General features: G+C 39.0%; 1 protein-coding gene across 8 annotated transcripts in view; it reads left to right on the forward strand.

Annotated features, from left to right (window-relative positions):
• The window catches only part of SUN1 (Sad1 and UNC84 domain containing 1), a 32984-nt gene extending 20759 nt beyond the window's left edge, over positions 1 to 12225 (forward strand). For 6 of the 8 annotated variants that reach the window (XM_009091842.4, XM_030229507.2, XM_030229510.2 and 3 more), the window contains 16 exons: positions 165 to 248; positions 565 to 675; positions 2064 to 2162; positions 2798 to 2891; positions 3007 to 3065; positions 4213 to 4358; positions 4509 to 4733; positions 5232 to 5318; positions 5691 to 5734; positions 6421 to 6556; positions 7104 to 7358; positions 7905 to 7989; positions 8398 to 8513; positions 8996 to 9163; positions 9979 to 10071; positions 10497 to 12225. In XM_009091842.4, coding sequence (XP_009090090.2) covers positions 165 to 248; positions 565 to 675; positions 2064 to 2162; positions 2798 to 2891; positions 3007 to 3065; positions 4213 to 4358; positions 4509 to 4733; positions 5232 to 5318; positions 5691 to 5734; positions 6421 to 6556; positions 7104 to 7358; positions 7905 to 7989; positions 8398 to 8513; positions 8996 to 9163; positions 9979 to 10071; positions 10497 to 10610 — 1916 coding nt within the window. In that variant the 3' untranslated portion in view covers positions 10611 to 12225. The remainder of the gene's footprint in view (positions 1 to 164; positions 249 to 564; positions 676 to 2063; positions 2163 to 2797; positions 2892 to 3006; positions 3066 to 4212; positions 4359 to 4508; positions 4734 to 5231; positions 5319 to 5690; positions 5735 to 6420; positions 6557 to 7103; positions 7359 to 7904; positions 7990 to 8397; positions 8514 to 8995; positions 9164 to 9978; positions 10072 to 10496) is intronic. The other 2 variants (XM_050980245.1, XM_030229508.2) reach the window with 2 other exon arrangements.
• Positions 12226 to 12510: the final 285 nt, after the last annotated feature.

The raw sequence follows: 12510 nt of genomic DNA on the forward strand, positions 1-12510 counted from the left end.
AAGGAACAAGATTATGCAGAGTAGGCTTCTTCATAATTTTTCAGGTTTCCTTAGAGTAATCTGACTTTAATAGTGAACAAAGCCAGTTTAGCTAAAATCTGTGTCTATGAAAAGCTTTGAATTTGGTAATTAGAACCTGTGTGTGCTTTTTGGATGTGTTGCAGCTCACTCAGACTACTGTGGAAGCATGAATGTAAAGGAGTTCTACAGAGAAGATCGTCACCTAGGTGTGAATGAGGAATCAATATGTAAGTACAGTGATTGATGTAGTCTCAGTCCTGGGCTCTACACCAGGTTGTTGCTGTAATAGCAGTGTCACACAGCCCCTGACACTGTGGAAGCTACAAAGTAAATATTTGGTTTGTAACTTAAATGTGGGGGGGATGGTGATCCCCTGGTGTACTGTAGTATTTCCCCCAGCAAGTTTCCTTCCCTGAAGTTTGCTTAGCAGTTTTTGGGTTGATAACTGATGATGTGAGATAGACTTGTTCAAGTCTATCTTGTAACAAATGTTGACTTGATCCTGGCTTTATCCCATTAATTAACTGTTACCACAACCAACAGGTGATGACTGTAAAGGGAAGAAACATCTTGAAATGTACACCACAGACCACATGCAGTCCTCATGGGCTAAAAGGGTAGCAAGGACCATTTGGCACACCTTTTCTTCTGCAGGTTGACTTGGACATTTTTGTTTGCTTTTATTTTGCATCGCAATCTCACAATGTTAATCACACATGTTTTGTGTTTGGCCTTTTTTTTTCCTTCCTTCATCTATCAAAGTAGGGTAGAAATGTAAAGTGCCTAGACAACTAACTTCTTTAACACCTCTTCTGTCCGAATTCTTGCTCTGATTTTGGCTTTTGTACAAGCTTGACAGGCTACTTATCTGTTAGTGAAAATAAGGTGTAGGGTAATGTGCACCTCATATGTTAGAAGGAATAAGTCAGCTTAATTTATTGCACTTTGGGAGATATGTATGCTTGCTAGGTTGAAAAGCTAAATGGAAGCAAGGTATGAGATACTGGTATGCAGATTATTTGAATAAAGGAGTTTTAACATTTTATTTTTGTTCTAGTGATAGTCAATTTTTACAGGAATCTTGTATAGGGATAGAATCTACCCTGTGAGATGAGCGTTCCCTAGCTTGAATGACAGAGACATCAAGGATCTGTTGAGTGCTCTTTATTCAGCAAAGGAAAATGATTTGAGACACTTCAGGCACCTAAATGATTTGCAAAACATTGGGTTGGTATATCTATAATCCCTCAGATTAACCCAGGCATATCTGCTAATCTAAGAATGTAGGTTTATTTTCTAAACATATTGCGTGTAGTTTGTTCTGTAGAACGATTGATCCTAGTCTTGGACATAGTATTTGTTGGCCTCAGCAGGCTTTAAGTTACAGCATTTTATTGCAGTGCATTGGATGGGGAGGTTGGTGGTGGTAGTTTTGTTCTCTTTAAGAGATAAAGAACTATCCTACTGAACACTCAGCTTAATGTAAATTTATTGCTTGCAACTTTCCAAATGGGAATACTTTCTATTATTTATCAATATTTCTTAGACATCACTGGAATTTTAAATTTTTTAATTGTTCTTATTTCTGCACAGTAACCCAGATAATGAACTTGATGTATAATTTTGAACAAATAAGATGCTTTTAAAGTAAGGATGTGCTTAAAGCTTGTTTTAGTGGTAGTACCCTTGCTATTCTCTGCTACACTTTGCATGGCATTGTTAGATTAACATGTTACAAAATGTAAACTTGGATTTTGGAAAAGTGGTATTCTAACTGCACAGGCAGTGTTCAGTCTGTTTATCTCTGGCCATGAGAATTCAGTTTCTAAACTGTCTTGGTTTTACTTGACTTCATATTTATTAGTGGCTTGCTTTGCTTTAAAGTAGTGAAGAACCAAGTTTGAGATTACTGAAAGGTATGGTTTAAAATTCTGCAGAACATGTGATGGGCAGGGACTGAGTCTGTTTCACTGCATGTAGAGAAGAGAACCTGCAGCTCCTTTGTGTCTGTTACCACATGGAGTTCATTTGTTATAATCCAGGTTACTTTATGCTTCACGTGTTGCGAACAGCAGGAGCCACGGGATGGCTTGTGTCACAGAAGGTGTTGTCTCTACTTTGGCTGGCCATTCTCTCTCCAGGTTACTATTCTAATCTGTGTGTGTGTGTGTGTGCATTGCCTGTTCCTTTTGGCAAATTAGGGGACTGCAGGGGCTTACACTAACGCAGCTGTGCTTATGCTGTAGCTTTTGTGTCTTGAAATGCATGTGCTACTTTATTGACCAAAATATGCTTAATGAGAGGGTGTGTTTCTGTTCACAGGCATTAGAGGAGACTAGCCAGAGGGAATGAGTGTGTGAATATGGGGTGTCAAGAATAATGGGGTGTGTTTGGTTTGACAGTCAATTGCTATATTGGTATTCCTCTTACCACAGACTGCTGCTGCTAATTTGTGTGTTTCCTGGAGCATACTGAGGTCTCCAGTGTATGATAACGTGTGTTCAGACATTAATACTGAATTTTTAGTGAGGTAGCATTGTCATAACAAATGAGCATTTCATCTCTTTGCATGGCTGTTGACATTTTTGAGTAGTTGTTGTTACAATGCTGTCATACTTGTGGTATCTAGATGTCAGTAAGCTGCATGCATTGCCTTATTCATGCATTTCTCCACTCTGCAAAGCATTGTTGACCACTGGTGCACGTCCCTCTGCTTGGTTTCTTTGAACATATGCTGCAGTAATTACATTTCACACTCCCACCTTTTGTCTTCTAGGGAGGGCAGCTTCTGGCATGTTCAGGTTGCTTAGAACTGGGTGGTATCAACTTGTTACTCTGATGTCTTTGCTCAAGGTGTTTCTTGTAAGAAGGTGTGTATCCTTTGAAATAATTGCTTTGTGAACAAGTTATTTACTCAGTTATAATAGAAATAAATTAATTATGGTAAATGTGTTCTTCATTGTAAACTGTGCTCTCTTTCTCTAGATGCCTTCCAAAGAACTACAGGTGGTTACTGTTTCTTATCCCACTCCTGTTTCTACTAGGTATGTCAGTTGTTCACTTAAAACACAAATCAGTGTGTGTACTACAGCTGCTCCAAAATAGCATTTTGAGTTGATTTATGAAGAAGATACAGAACTGGAAAAAATCAAGTTTGTTTGTGAACAGGGCAGTAATTCAAGTTTCCAGGGTACTGACAAGTCAACAAGCTCTCCCCTTGTCACAAAGGCAATATCCTTGATTTAATTGCATGGAGCTCTTTAGAAAGAGTGGCTGAGTAAGTAAATGCACTGAAGTCCTTTTTTCTTTGCCTCCCTTCATAGGAGTAGCAGTGAAAGAGTAGGCTGGGTACTGATTGCTTTGTCAGTCTCCATAGAAGTGTGGTTAAGTTTTTAACAACTCATCCAGAGTCTTTCCTTTGCTCTAGACTGTGCTTTAGTTTCTTAAGATACTGCTGACTTTAGAGTGGTTAGTAGACAGTGTGCAGCCAGCTGTCAACTGAAATGAAACAAATTGAAGTATTTACCAGAAGTGCTGGGCCAATTCTGAAAAGCAGTTTCATGTCTTTGTGAGTCTTAAAAACTTGCAGTTATTTTGTGGAGATGACGCTTCTTTGAAAATCACAGTGGGGATTCAAAGTCCTCTGTATAAGGGTGGACAAGGAAAGAATTTACCCTGTGTGGAAAATGCTTCTACTTCCCACTAAGACATTGCCAAAATAAGTAATCTCGTGACATGCTATTTTATTTCCACAGAAGTCTAAGTTTCTTCCAACTTTCATTAGCTCTTATGCAATGTGATATGTAGTAAGTGTATCATGCAACATATTTTCCATGGAGAGAAAGAGCAGCATTTACATCTGCCTTCAGAAAATGTGGCCTGTCTTAATCAGCAGAGGTGGCCAAGGTGCCTGGGAAGCAGTAGTATGAGTTTAGGCTTGTACCATGCTACACAGAAGTGCAAGTTGCCTGCCTCACAACTGTGTGAGTGGGATTGATGAATGTTTCCTAATATTCTTGAGTACTTGATTAAAAAGTTTTAAAGCTGGCTCGTGGTGATGTTTGTTTAGACTGGAGCAGTGTCCATTGTGTGGCACCTGCCTTGCAAACTGAAGGTAGCACCATTTGTAGATATAAGCAGTCGGAATGGAGAATTCTTTTGAATACACATTGCTTTTTATTTCTGTTCTAGGTTTGTGGTTCTGGGGGCTTAATGGCTTAATTTCATTATTACCTCCACTGAACTGGACGAGAATTGGCACAATACAGAAAACAGATGATTCTGTTCATGTTCCTGAACCACAAGATGACTCTTTTCATTCTGTGCAACCTCCAAAGGTAAGGTAGAACAGTCTAGGGAAGAACTTGCATATATTTATAGATCTCTTAACTCCCATGTCTTCAATATTTTGCAATAACTATTTGTTACACAAGAGTAATGTAGATAAGTTGATTTTTATATGTTGAAGCATTATCTTTATATTTTAGGATACCATAAATATCTTTGACTTTGGTCGGATAAGTGAGCTGGAAAAGCAAATGGCCTTCGTGTCTGACAGATGCCATGACCGAAACAAAGAGTACAACAAAGTGATGAGCCTACTCCAGAATCTTCAAGATCAGGTTGCCACAATGAGTGACAGAAGTGAAACATTGAATTTAATAAAAAACGTGATGAGTCAATATCTTAAAGATATGAAATTGGAGGAAAAGGTAAGACAGTCAGTTACTGATGTTTCCTGATACAGATTATTCTGTTATATAAATGCAGATTGTGAGCAATTTGACTGGAGGACTCTCTTTCTGCTCTAGAAATAACCAATAGGTAGTAAGGGCCAGGGAGTAGTTGTGGGCATTTGTTCCTCTTTTGTTTTTGGTGACAAAGGATTAATTCCAGACAGGTGGCCTAAGGTAGATTCCTACATTGCTGAAAAGCTGCTGGATTTATTCTGTTTCTATACAGATAAAAAAGACTATAGGAAGGACTAGTGACAAAGCAGGGATTTTGTGGTAAAGTTCCCTGTATATAACCCCTATTGCAGCTAAATCAGACCTCTGTATTTATTACAGATTTTGTAATTTCTCACACTACATACAAGATAAATCACTTAAACATTCACAGAACAGAATGAAAAGTGCACTTTGCAGAAAATATCAATTATGGTATTTGTACTCCAAAACAAAATACCTTTTTCTTCTCTGTTTTTTAAGACTGATTTCCTGGCTTTACACAAAGAACACGAGTTGCGCATCCAGACACTGGAAGAACTTCTTAGAAAACTCTCAGCTGAATCCAAGGTATGGACAGTGAGCTTTGCTGACTTGTTCTAATTATAATCTGTTGATAAAACATACTGACTTTATTTGCTGTTTCAAACAGCAGTTTCCTTTTCTGTGGTTATTACACTTCCCTAAGTCTCAAAATTTGTTTGTATTTTGGTTCCCCCTTTTTGGAGAGGGTTACATTCCAAAATTTAAAAATTATTCCCTTGACCCTTGAGGCAGATTCTATTTGGAATGAAACCTTGTTATACAGAGGCACAAACATAATTGTGTATGCAGTCCCATGCAGGTGGTGCTAAAATTTACTTTCATATAACATTCTTTATCCTCCTTTCTTTCACTTGAATTTCTTTGTATATGTTAATACTTAACTTTTGTATTTTCTAGGACATCCAGAAGGAGTTTGACCTAGCCAAATCAAAATCAGTAAGGTATAAGCACTTTTCAAATACATTTTGCTTTTTCGCTCCTGATGCCAACTGACAGTGATCCTTATCTTGTGTTAGTTAACTGCTTGTATTGTCAGCAAGAGCACTTCTGTCTTGTACTGGATTTCAATTGTGGTGCTGAACATCAGCACAGGACCCTACTCCAGTGTGGGGGCAACCCTACAACTACACTTTGATTAGAGAAAGCTATTTATATAGTATAGGAGAATGAGGGACTCCTCATCCTCTTATAAATGCATTAGTTTTCCTTCAGATCACTTAGTGAAATATACAGTGACTGTTTTTGATGGGCTTTGTATTTAAATTCTTGAGCTGTGTCAATTTAACCAGTTGCAAACTCACACAAGGTTTGACTGGTTTGCCAGAAGGCCTTAAATTCCCGCAAATCTGTATATGTTTGAGTTATTAACTTGTCAGCCTGGTGATAATCTGAAGGTCATCACTGCTGGATTTTTCCATTTACTTCAAAATACTTTGCTTTGCCTATGTTATTTCTAAGTAGGCCTTAAGTAGCAGTATGTTACAGGTGCAAGTTCACCATGTGTGTTGTGGTGAGCACTTGAACTGGGAGAGCACTTTGTATAGACAAGTATATTCTCACACCTTTGGAATTTGATGGAATGATTCCAACTACTCTTTCCTAATAATTGACTCCTTGTTTTTGTCAGAGATGATGATCAATACAGTCTACTTATGTCCAAAATTAAAAAGCTAGAACTGGAGCTGGCTTCTATGAAATCGGAGCTGTTATCTGGGGAAAGTGTGAAGACGAGTTGTGGGAAAATGGATGTCATTCACGAACAAGTAGGTTCTACAAGTTCTCTAACTGTCCCAGTAAAATTTGATATTACTTGGTTTTGTTCACTAACTTTTTGAGATGCACTGCAATCCGTAACATGGGGATAGTAATAATCTTAAAGAATGGCAGTGTTATATGTAGGGTTACTGTGAATTTTTCATTGGTGCATAACACTTTGGTGGAGAGGAGTTTATTGCTTGTTTTCTGCAATGGCAGGGGTTTGCTTGGAAGTTATGATATAGTAGCAGTTCTCTGCAGAGTACTTTGTTGATGTATTTTGCTAACCCATGGAAATATGGAAAAGAAACTCATGTAAAAGCAAATTAAGTTTGTTATCTGAGAGTTATTTCTAAAAAATCCTGCCTAAGTTCTTTTGAAGCCTTTTAAAAGGTTTGACTGGAATGTAGCCAACATAATACAGCAATACTGAGATGGGATTATCAACTTTTACCTAAATAATGACTTGTGATAATGGTCTAGCTATGTGCCTGTTTTATATTTTATCTATATTTATAAAAACTAATAACTGTAATTATTAATGTCTTCCACTAGGTAGATGCCCAGGTCAAGGAATCTGTCAAGCTATTGCTTTTTGGTGATCAGCAAGAAGACTTGCCTGAATCACTTCTCCAGTGGCTTACCTCTAATTTTGTGAGCAAAAGTGATCTACAGACTGTGCTGCGGGATCTTGAGTTGCAGATCCTCAAAAATATTACTCTCCATATGTCTGTAACAAACCAAAAATTAACATCTGAAGTAGTTACAAATGCTGTGACTAATGCAGGGATTTCTGGAATCACAGAAGCGGTGAGTGAGTTATAGTGCCTCAACTTCAACTAAAACTGGAAAGAGTTCTTTCATGGGCATTTTGTGGAGCATGACTGTCAACAGAAATGTTAATGATTTTAGGAGATGTCCGAAACATCAGTTGAAATGAGGAGAACTGCAGAAAATGCTTTATCTAGTATATTCTTGCAGCATTGATTGTTGCCTTTAAAAAAACCAACACTTGTGGTTTTTAAGTGTGCTGTCTTGAAAATTGAATTCCCAAGAAACAAGTACACCAAAGAAATGCAGCTCAGGGTCTTGGGAAGAAGGAATGCAGATTTAAAAAAAAAAAAAAAAAAACAACACACCAGCAGTCAAGATGCAGTATTAACTTGTATTTTAAGACAGACAACCATCCATTAAAAGTGGCTTCTGTTGTGACAGAGGCTTTCAAGGACTTGTGATGAAGTGCAGCATCTCAAAAAGATGCTTGCAACTTCACAGATATGTAAATATCAATTATTTTATCACTTGATCTTATTAAAATATTTTTCCTTCCATTCTCTTGTGTGTGTACACCTCTAGCAAGCACAGATTATTGTAAATAATGCACTGAAACTCTACTCTCAAGACAAGACTGGGATGGTGGATTTTGCCTTGGAATCTGGAGGTAAATAGTAGAGGAAACACCATTTTACTATTCATGTTTTTAGTAGTATTTTCTAGAAATACTAAAATTATTAGTGAAGCTTAGCAGGGCATTTTTGTGTGTTGCCTGATCATCAGATCATTGCAATCTGTGATGCTGTACAGGCCTGTACAACAGCCTAGGTGTGCCTGGACATGAGTAGAAGAGTTCTCAATACGTCTACAACTGGATAAGAAAGAAATGAAAAGCCTTTAACCTGTTCTTAAGATAACATTGTATGTGATAGAAACATTGTATCCACAGAAAATTATTAGATCTTAATGATATCTTTAGTCTGGTATTTATTAAGCTTTGTATAAATCTCTCTCTTAATTGCATATCCCTTCTTGAAGACTTCTATTTCTGCTAACTTGATCTGTCTTTTTTGAGGTGGCAGCATTCTGAGCACTCGCTGTTCTGAAACCTATGAGACCAAGACAGCATTAATTAGCCTCTTTGGAATTCCTCTGTGGTACTACTCTCAGTCTCCCAGGGTGGTGATTCAGGTAATTAAAGGCAAAGTAAACAAATGAAGCAGTGGTATTTTGTGTGGAGTGGTTTGGGTGGCTCTTTGGGTGCTGGGTGTATCTCTGTAATATCTCGGGGCACAGGTACTTGGAGCTGTGTTCCCATGAGTGGGATTCTTCTGGCAGCCCGTGGACACTGCTGAAGTCCTAGTCTAGCAAAACAGAGAGTCACAGGAAGCTTGGGTGGTGCACTGGGTTTGTGCAAAGTGTGAGGGCTGGGAGAGTTCCTGTTGAGAACTAATCTCAAGGCAGGTCTTCAAAACACCACTGGTAGCTCAGGTGGGTGTGCTGCCTTCCTGAAGAGTTCCACCAAGGAGATCATTTCTGCACCTTACTGCTTAAGACTGTCCTTAAGAAGTCAAAATTCATTACAACTCTTTATTGCAATAAACCAGAAAACACTGCAACATTGTTTTTATTGTTGTGTCCCATCTTGTTCTGTCCACCTTCCTTCTGTGCAGCCGGACATGTATCCAGGGAACTGCTGGGCTTTCAAAGGATCACAGGGCTATCTTGTGGTGAGACTTTCCATGAAGATCTATCCAACTGCCTTTACATTGGAACACATACCAAAAACTCTTTCACCAACAGGAAATATCACCAGTGCTCCTAGGAATTTTGCAGTATATGTAAGTCTGTCTCTGAATTTAAGTTGATGTCTGTACACAGAATATTTGTGTTACATACCTTGGAGAAGAGTAACTTGAGGAAGGACAGCTAAGATGATAAACTGTTTCACTCATTGCTCTTAAAAATATTTGTGAGCTTTGAGATTCTGAATAACAAGTGTTGCAACTAATTTTGGGTGAGCTGTTTCTTTACTCTTGCTCTATACAGTAGTAAACACTTGGAGGGAGATGATGTTTTCTTTATTTGATCTAGTTTTTTCATACACTTTGTTTCATCCTCCTTCCCATTCTTCATCTCTTCACCCACTATCCCTCCCATTTTGTCTCTGTACCTTAACTGTGATGTGCCTTAAATAATTTTTTTTAGTTCACTTTACCCAGCACCACAGTTGTGTAGGCAGGATTTCAGAACAGACTACAGGGTACATCAGAGAGCAGTTATGATATCTAAGAACTTATTGTCAGGTTTTTCTAAATGCTTAAACAGTCACTTGCAAGCATCTGAATCTTGACTTAAGCCTTGATTTTCTCTCACTGTTTGTCTTGAGCAGTTTATATTGTACACTGTGATAAGGATTTAGCCATGAAAATTTAAGGGTTTGACCATGAAAATATGTAAACAGTACAACTATTTACAGGGCAGGAAGCTGGAATACAGAGCTGTGCTTGAACTTAAAATTACATGGGAAATATTCTGATCCTGGCCTTGATACTCTGATTAAGGGCTGTCTTTTTGTACTCTGTGTAGGCATGCTTCTAGTTTGGGTTTGATTGGAAATTTGATGGAAGCAAAAATCCTAATGCTGTTGTTACAGGGTCTGGAGGAAGAATATCAAGAGGAAGGCAAGCTTCTAGGAGAGTATGTATATGATCAAGATGGAGAACCACTGCAGATGTTTCCAGTGATGGTATGTCTGGATTAAAAGATTTAAAGTGTCAGGAAAAAGCTTCTTTTATTTTCTACACTTGTGTGCAATGAGCAGTGAAGGGAAAAGGCTTTGTTCTCTTGTGGGCAGTGTAGAAGCTGAGGTAGAAAGTATCTACCTGTGCCTCAAACCTATGGCCTAAATAGAGGAGAGGGGAGGAAGGCTTGTTGCTTTGTGGACACAGATGGGGGAAAGTTGCTAAACATGGGAAGAGTCTGTTCCATGCTGCTTCAGACTCACAAATAATTGTAAGGCAAGGGAGGTTCTCAAAGAAACAGAAAATTCCCAAGGCATAGCTTAGGTTCCTACAAGTACCAACAGTCGTTAATAACTAAAAAAGCTTCAGTTGCAGCTGTTTATGCCAGAACCCTGACACTGGTTTGTGTGTTTGCTTTTTCCTTCTCCAGGGGAAAAATGAAGAGGCATTCCAAATAGTGGAGCTGAGGATTTTCTCTAACTGGGGCCATGCAGAGTACACCTGCCTTTATCGGTTCAGAGTGCACGGGAAACCTGCTGAGTAATCCACACTACAGCTGGGGGTGGCTGCTTTGTACATTTTGTTCCTAATCTGTATATACTGGGAAGCCTACAACACTGGAATCTGTAAAGGACGAGGATGCAAGATGCACACTGCAGAACTATTGATCCTCTGATAAAGGCAGAAGACTGTCAGCAGAAATGTATAAACCCCAATTTTTATTTGCTCTAAGGCTCAGCTTGTAATTGCCAGTTCGCTTCATATTTCTGTGTCCATGCTGAGAGAAATAATGCATGCAAACAGCTCTGGTTCATACAGCCCAGTTGGCAAACAGGTGACACACGTTTTACTACAAATGAATGTATAGGTTTTTTAAAAAGAATAAACCACACTTTCTGCAACTAGGAATCTGTTCTTTTTTAATCCAGGACTTAACTGCCTACTTTTGCTAGCTTGGCACCATAAGCCAAAAACTGTGGTACATTTTGAACACTGACTGTGGCTAAAGGTGTCCTTCAGTTGACAGTTGGTTTTAACCTTTTTGGTGGATCCAAAAGGGCTTCTTTGCTACATGTTGAATATAATAAATACTTCTGTCAGGGAAAGCTAACACAACCAAAACCAGTTGAAACACCAGCGACTGAGAATGCTCTACTGTAATTTGTGGCTGCGAATTGCTCTAAAAGTCAGGGATAACTTGAAGTAACTGAAGTTATTTTAAGGGTTTTTACCATGGCAACTTGGCCAGTTCTGTTCTTTTTTTAGTGTCAATCCCGCATCGACCTTGATGTACTGACTGGCTGGGAGCTGATAAGCCTTCTACAGCAGTTGCACTACCTTAGTTTGTCCAAAGTGGGACAAGATTTTCTTAGACTGGTTGATTGTTATTCTCCATTTGTACTGTGAGAATTGTGTGGAAAACAAGCCTGAAGCAATTCTCGCCGCGTCACAGTTACCAGAGGGACTCGAGCTCAGCGCTGCTGTGTGCAAACACGGGCATTCCTGATCCTCCCCACAAGCCTTAGTCGGGTACCAGATGAGTAGACTTGCTCTTGGAAACAACATTTTCACATAGAACAAGGTGAAATCGCTAATTGCCCCCCTTAGCCTTGCTGCTTTGAAGATCCTTTTTGGAAAAGATTCATGAAATTCACTTGTTTGCAGAATTTTTATCTCGCTGTTCTAGTGCATTTTGTAGTTACACAGAACTGTTACACATGGACCTGCTGACTGGTTTTCTGAATTGAGTTATGTATGTTGCACAACAGTCCTCGAATGTTTGAAATACAGAAAGTCTCCATGTGAAGAACTTTTTTTCATTCGACGTAGAGACAGAACCCATGGCCTACGCAGAGGAGTAGATGACACATGTACAGGTGTTTTCATATTATAGGTTACATATTTAAAATTAGAATTATCCTGTATAAATTGAAATTAGGTAGCTGGGGGGGAATATTTTGAATAACACTAACTTATTTTTAAAAACGCAAGATAGGACTTTGTGCAATGTATTTTTGTAAATGCTTTTCAAAATGTCTGTTATTCTTTGCTGCCTCCAAACTGACAAGATGCTATTGAGATGTTTAAATAAAGAGTTTTAATTTTTGAAAGTGCATGTAATACTTGAAACAAGAAATAAAGCCTCTTTTCTGTTTTTTTTTTTTTTTTTTAATTTTATCACCTGCTTAAATAAGTGAGGAAAGATTGTGACTCCAATGCCCCGAGCTGGGGCAGTGGTGGGAGGATTTCACTGAGGCTTTTACAAGGGGCAGGGGCTCAACGCTGTAAGGGGCAGGCCGAGGACCAGCGTGTGCCTGGTCGGTGACACCAGTGCGGGGGCCGGGAAAAAGCACATTTGGGTGGCTGCTGGATCCCTTCCAGCCGTGGGAGGGAGGGGAGTTGGTTTAACCCCTGTGCCCTCCGCCTTGCCTGGATCCCTGTGC

Source organism: Serinus canaria, chromosome 14 (assembly GCF_022539315.1).
Source record: "Serinus canaria isolate serCan28SL12 chromosome 14, serCan2020, whole genome shotgun sequence".
Taxonomy (NCBI): Eukaryota; Metazoa; Chordata; class Aves; order Passeriformes; family Fringillidae; genus Serinus; species Serinus canaria.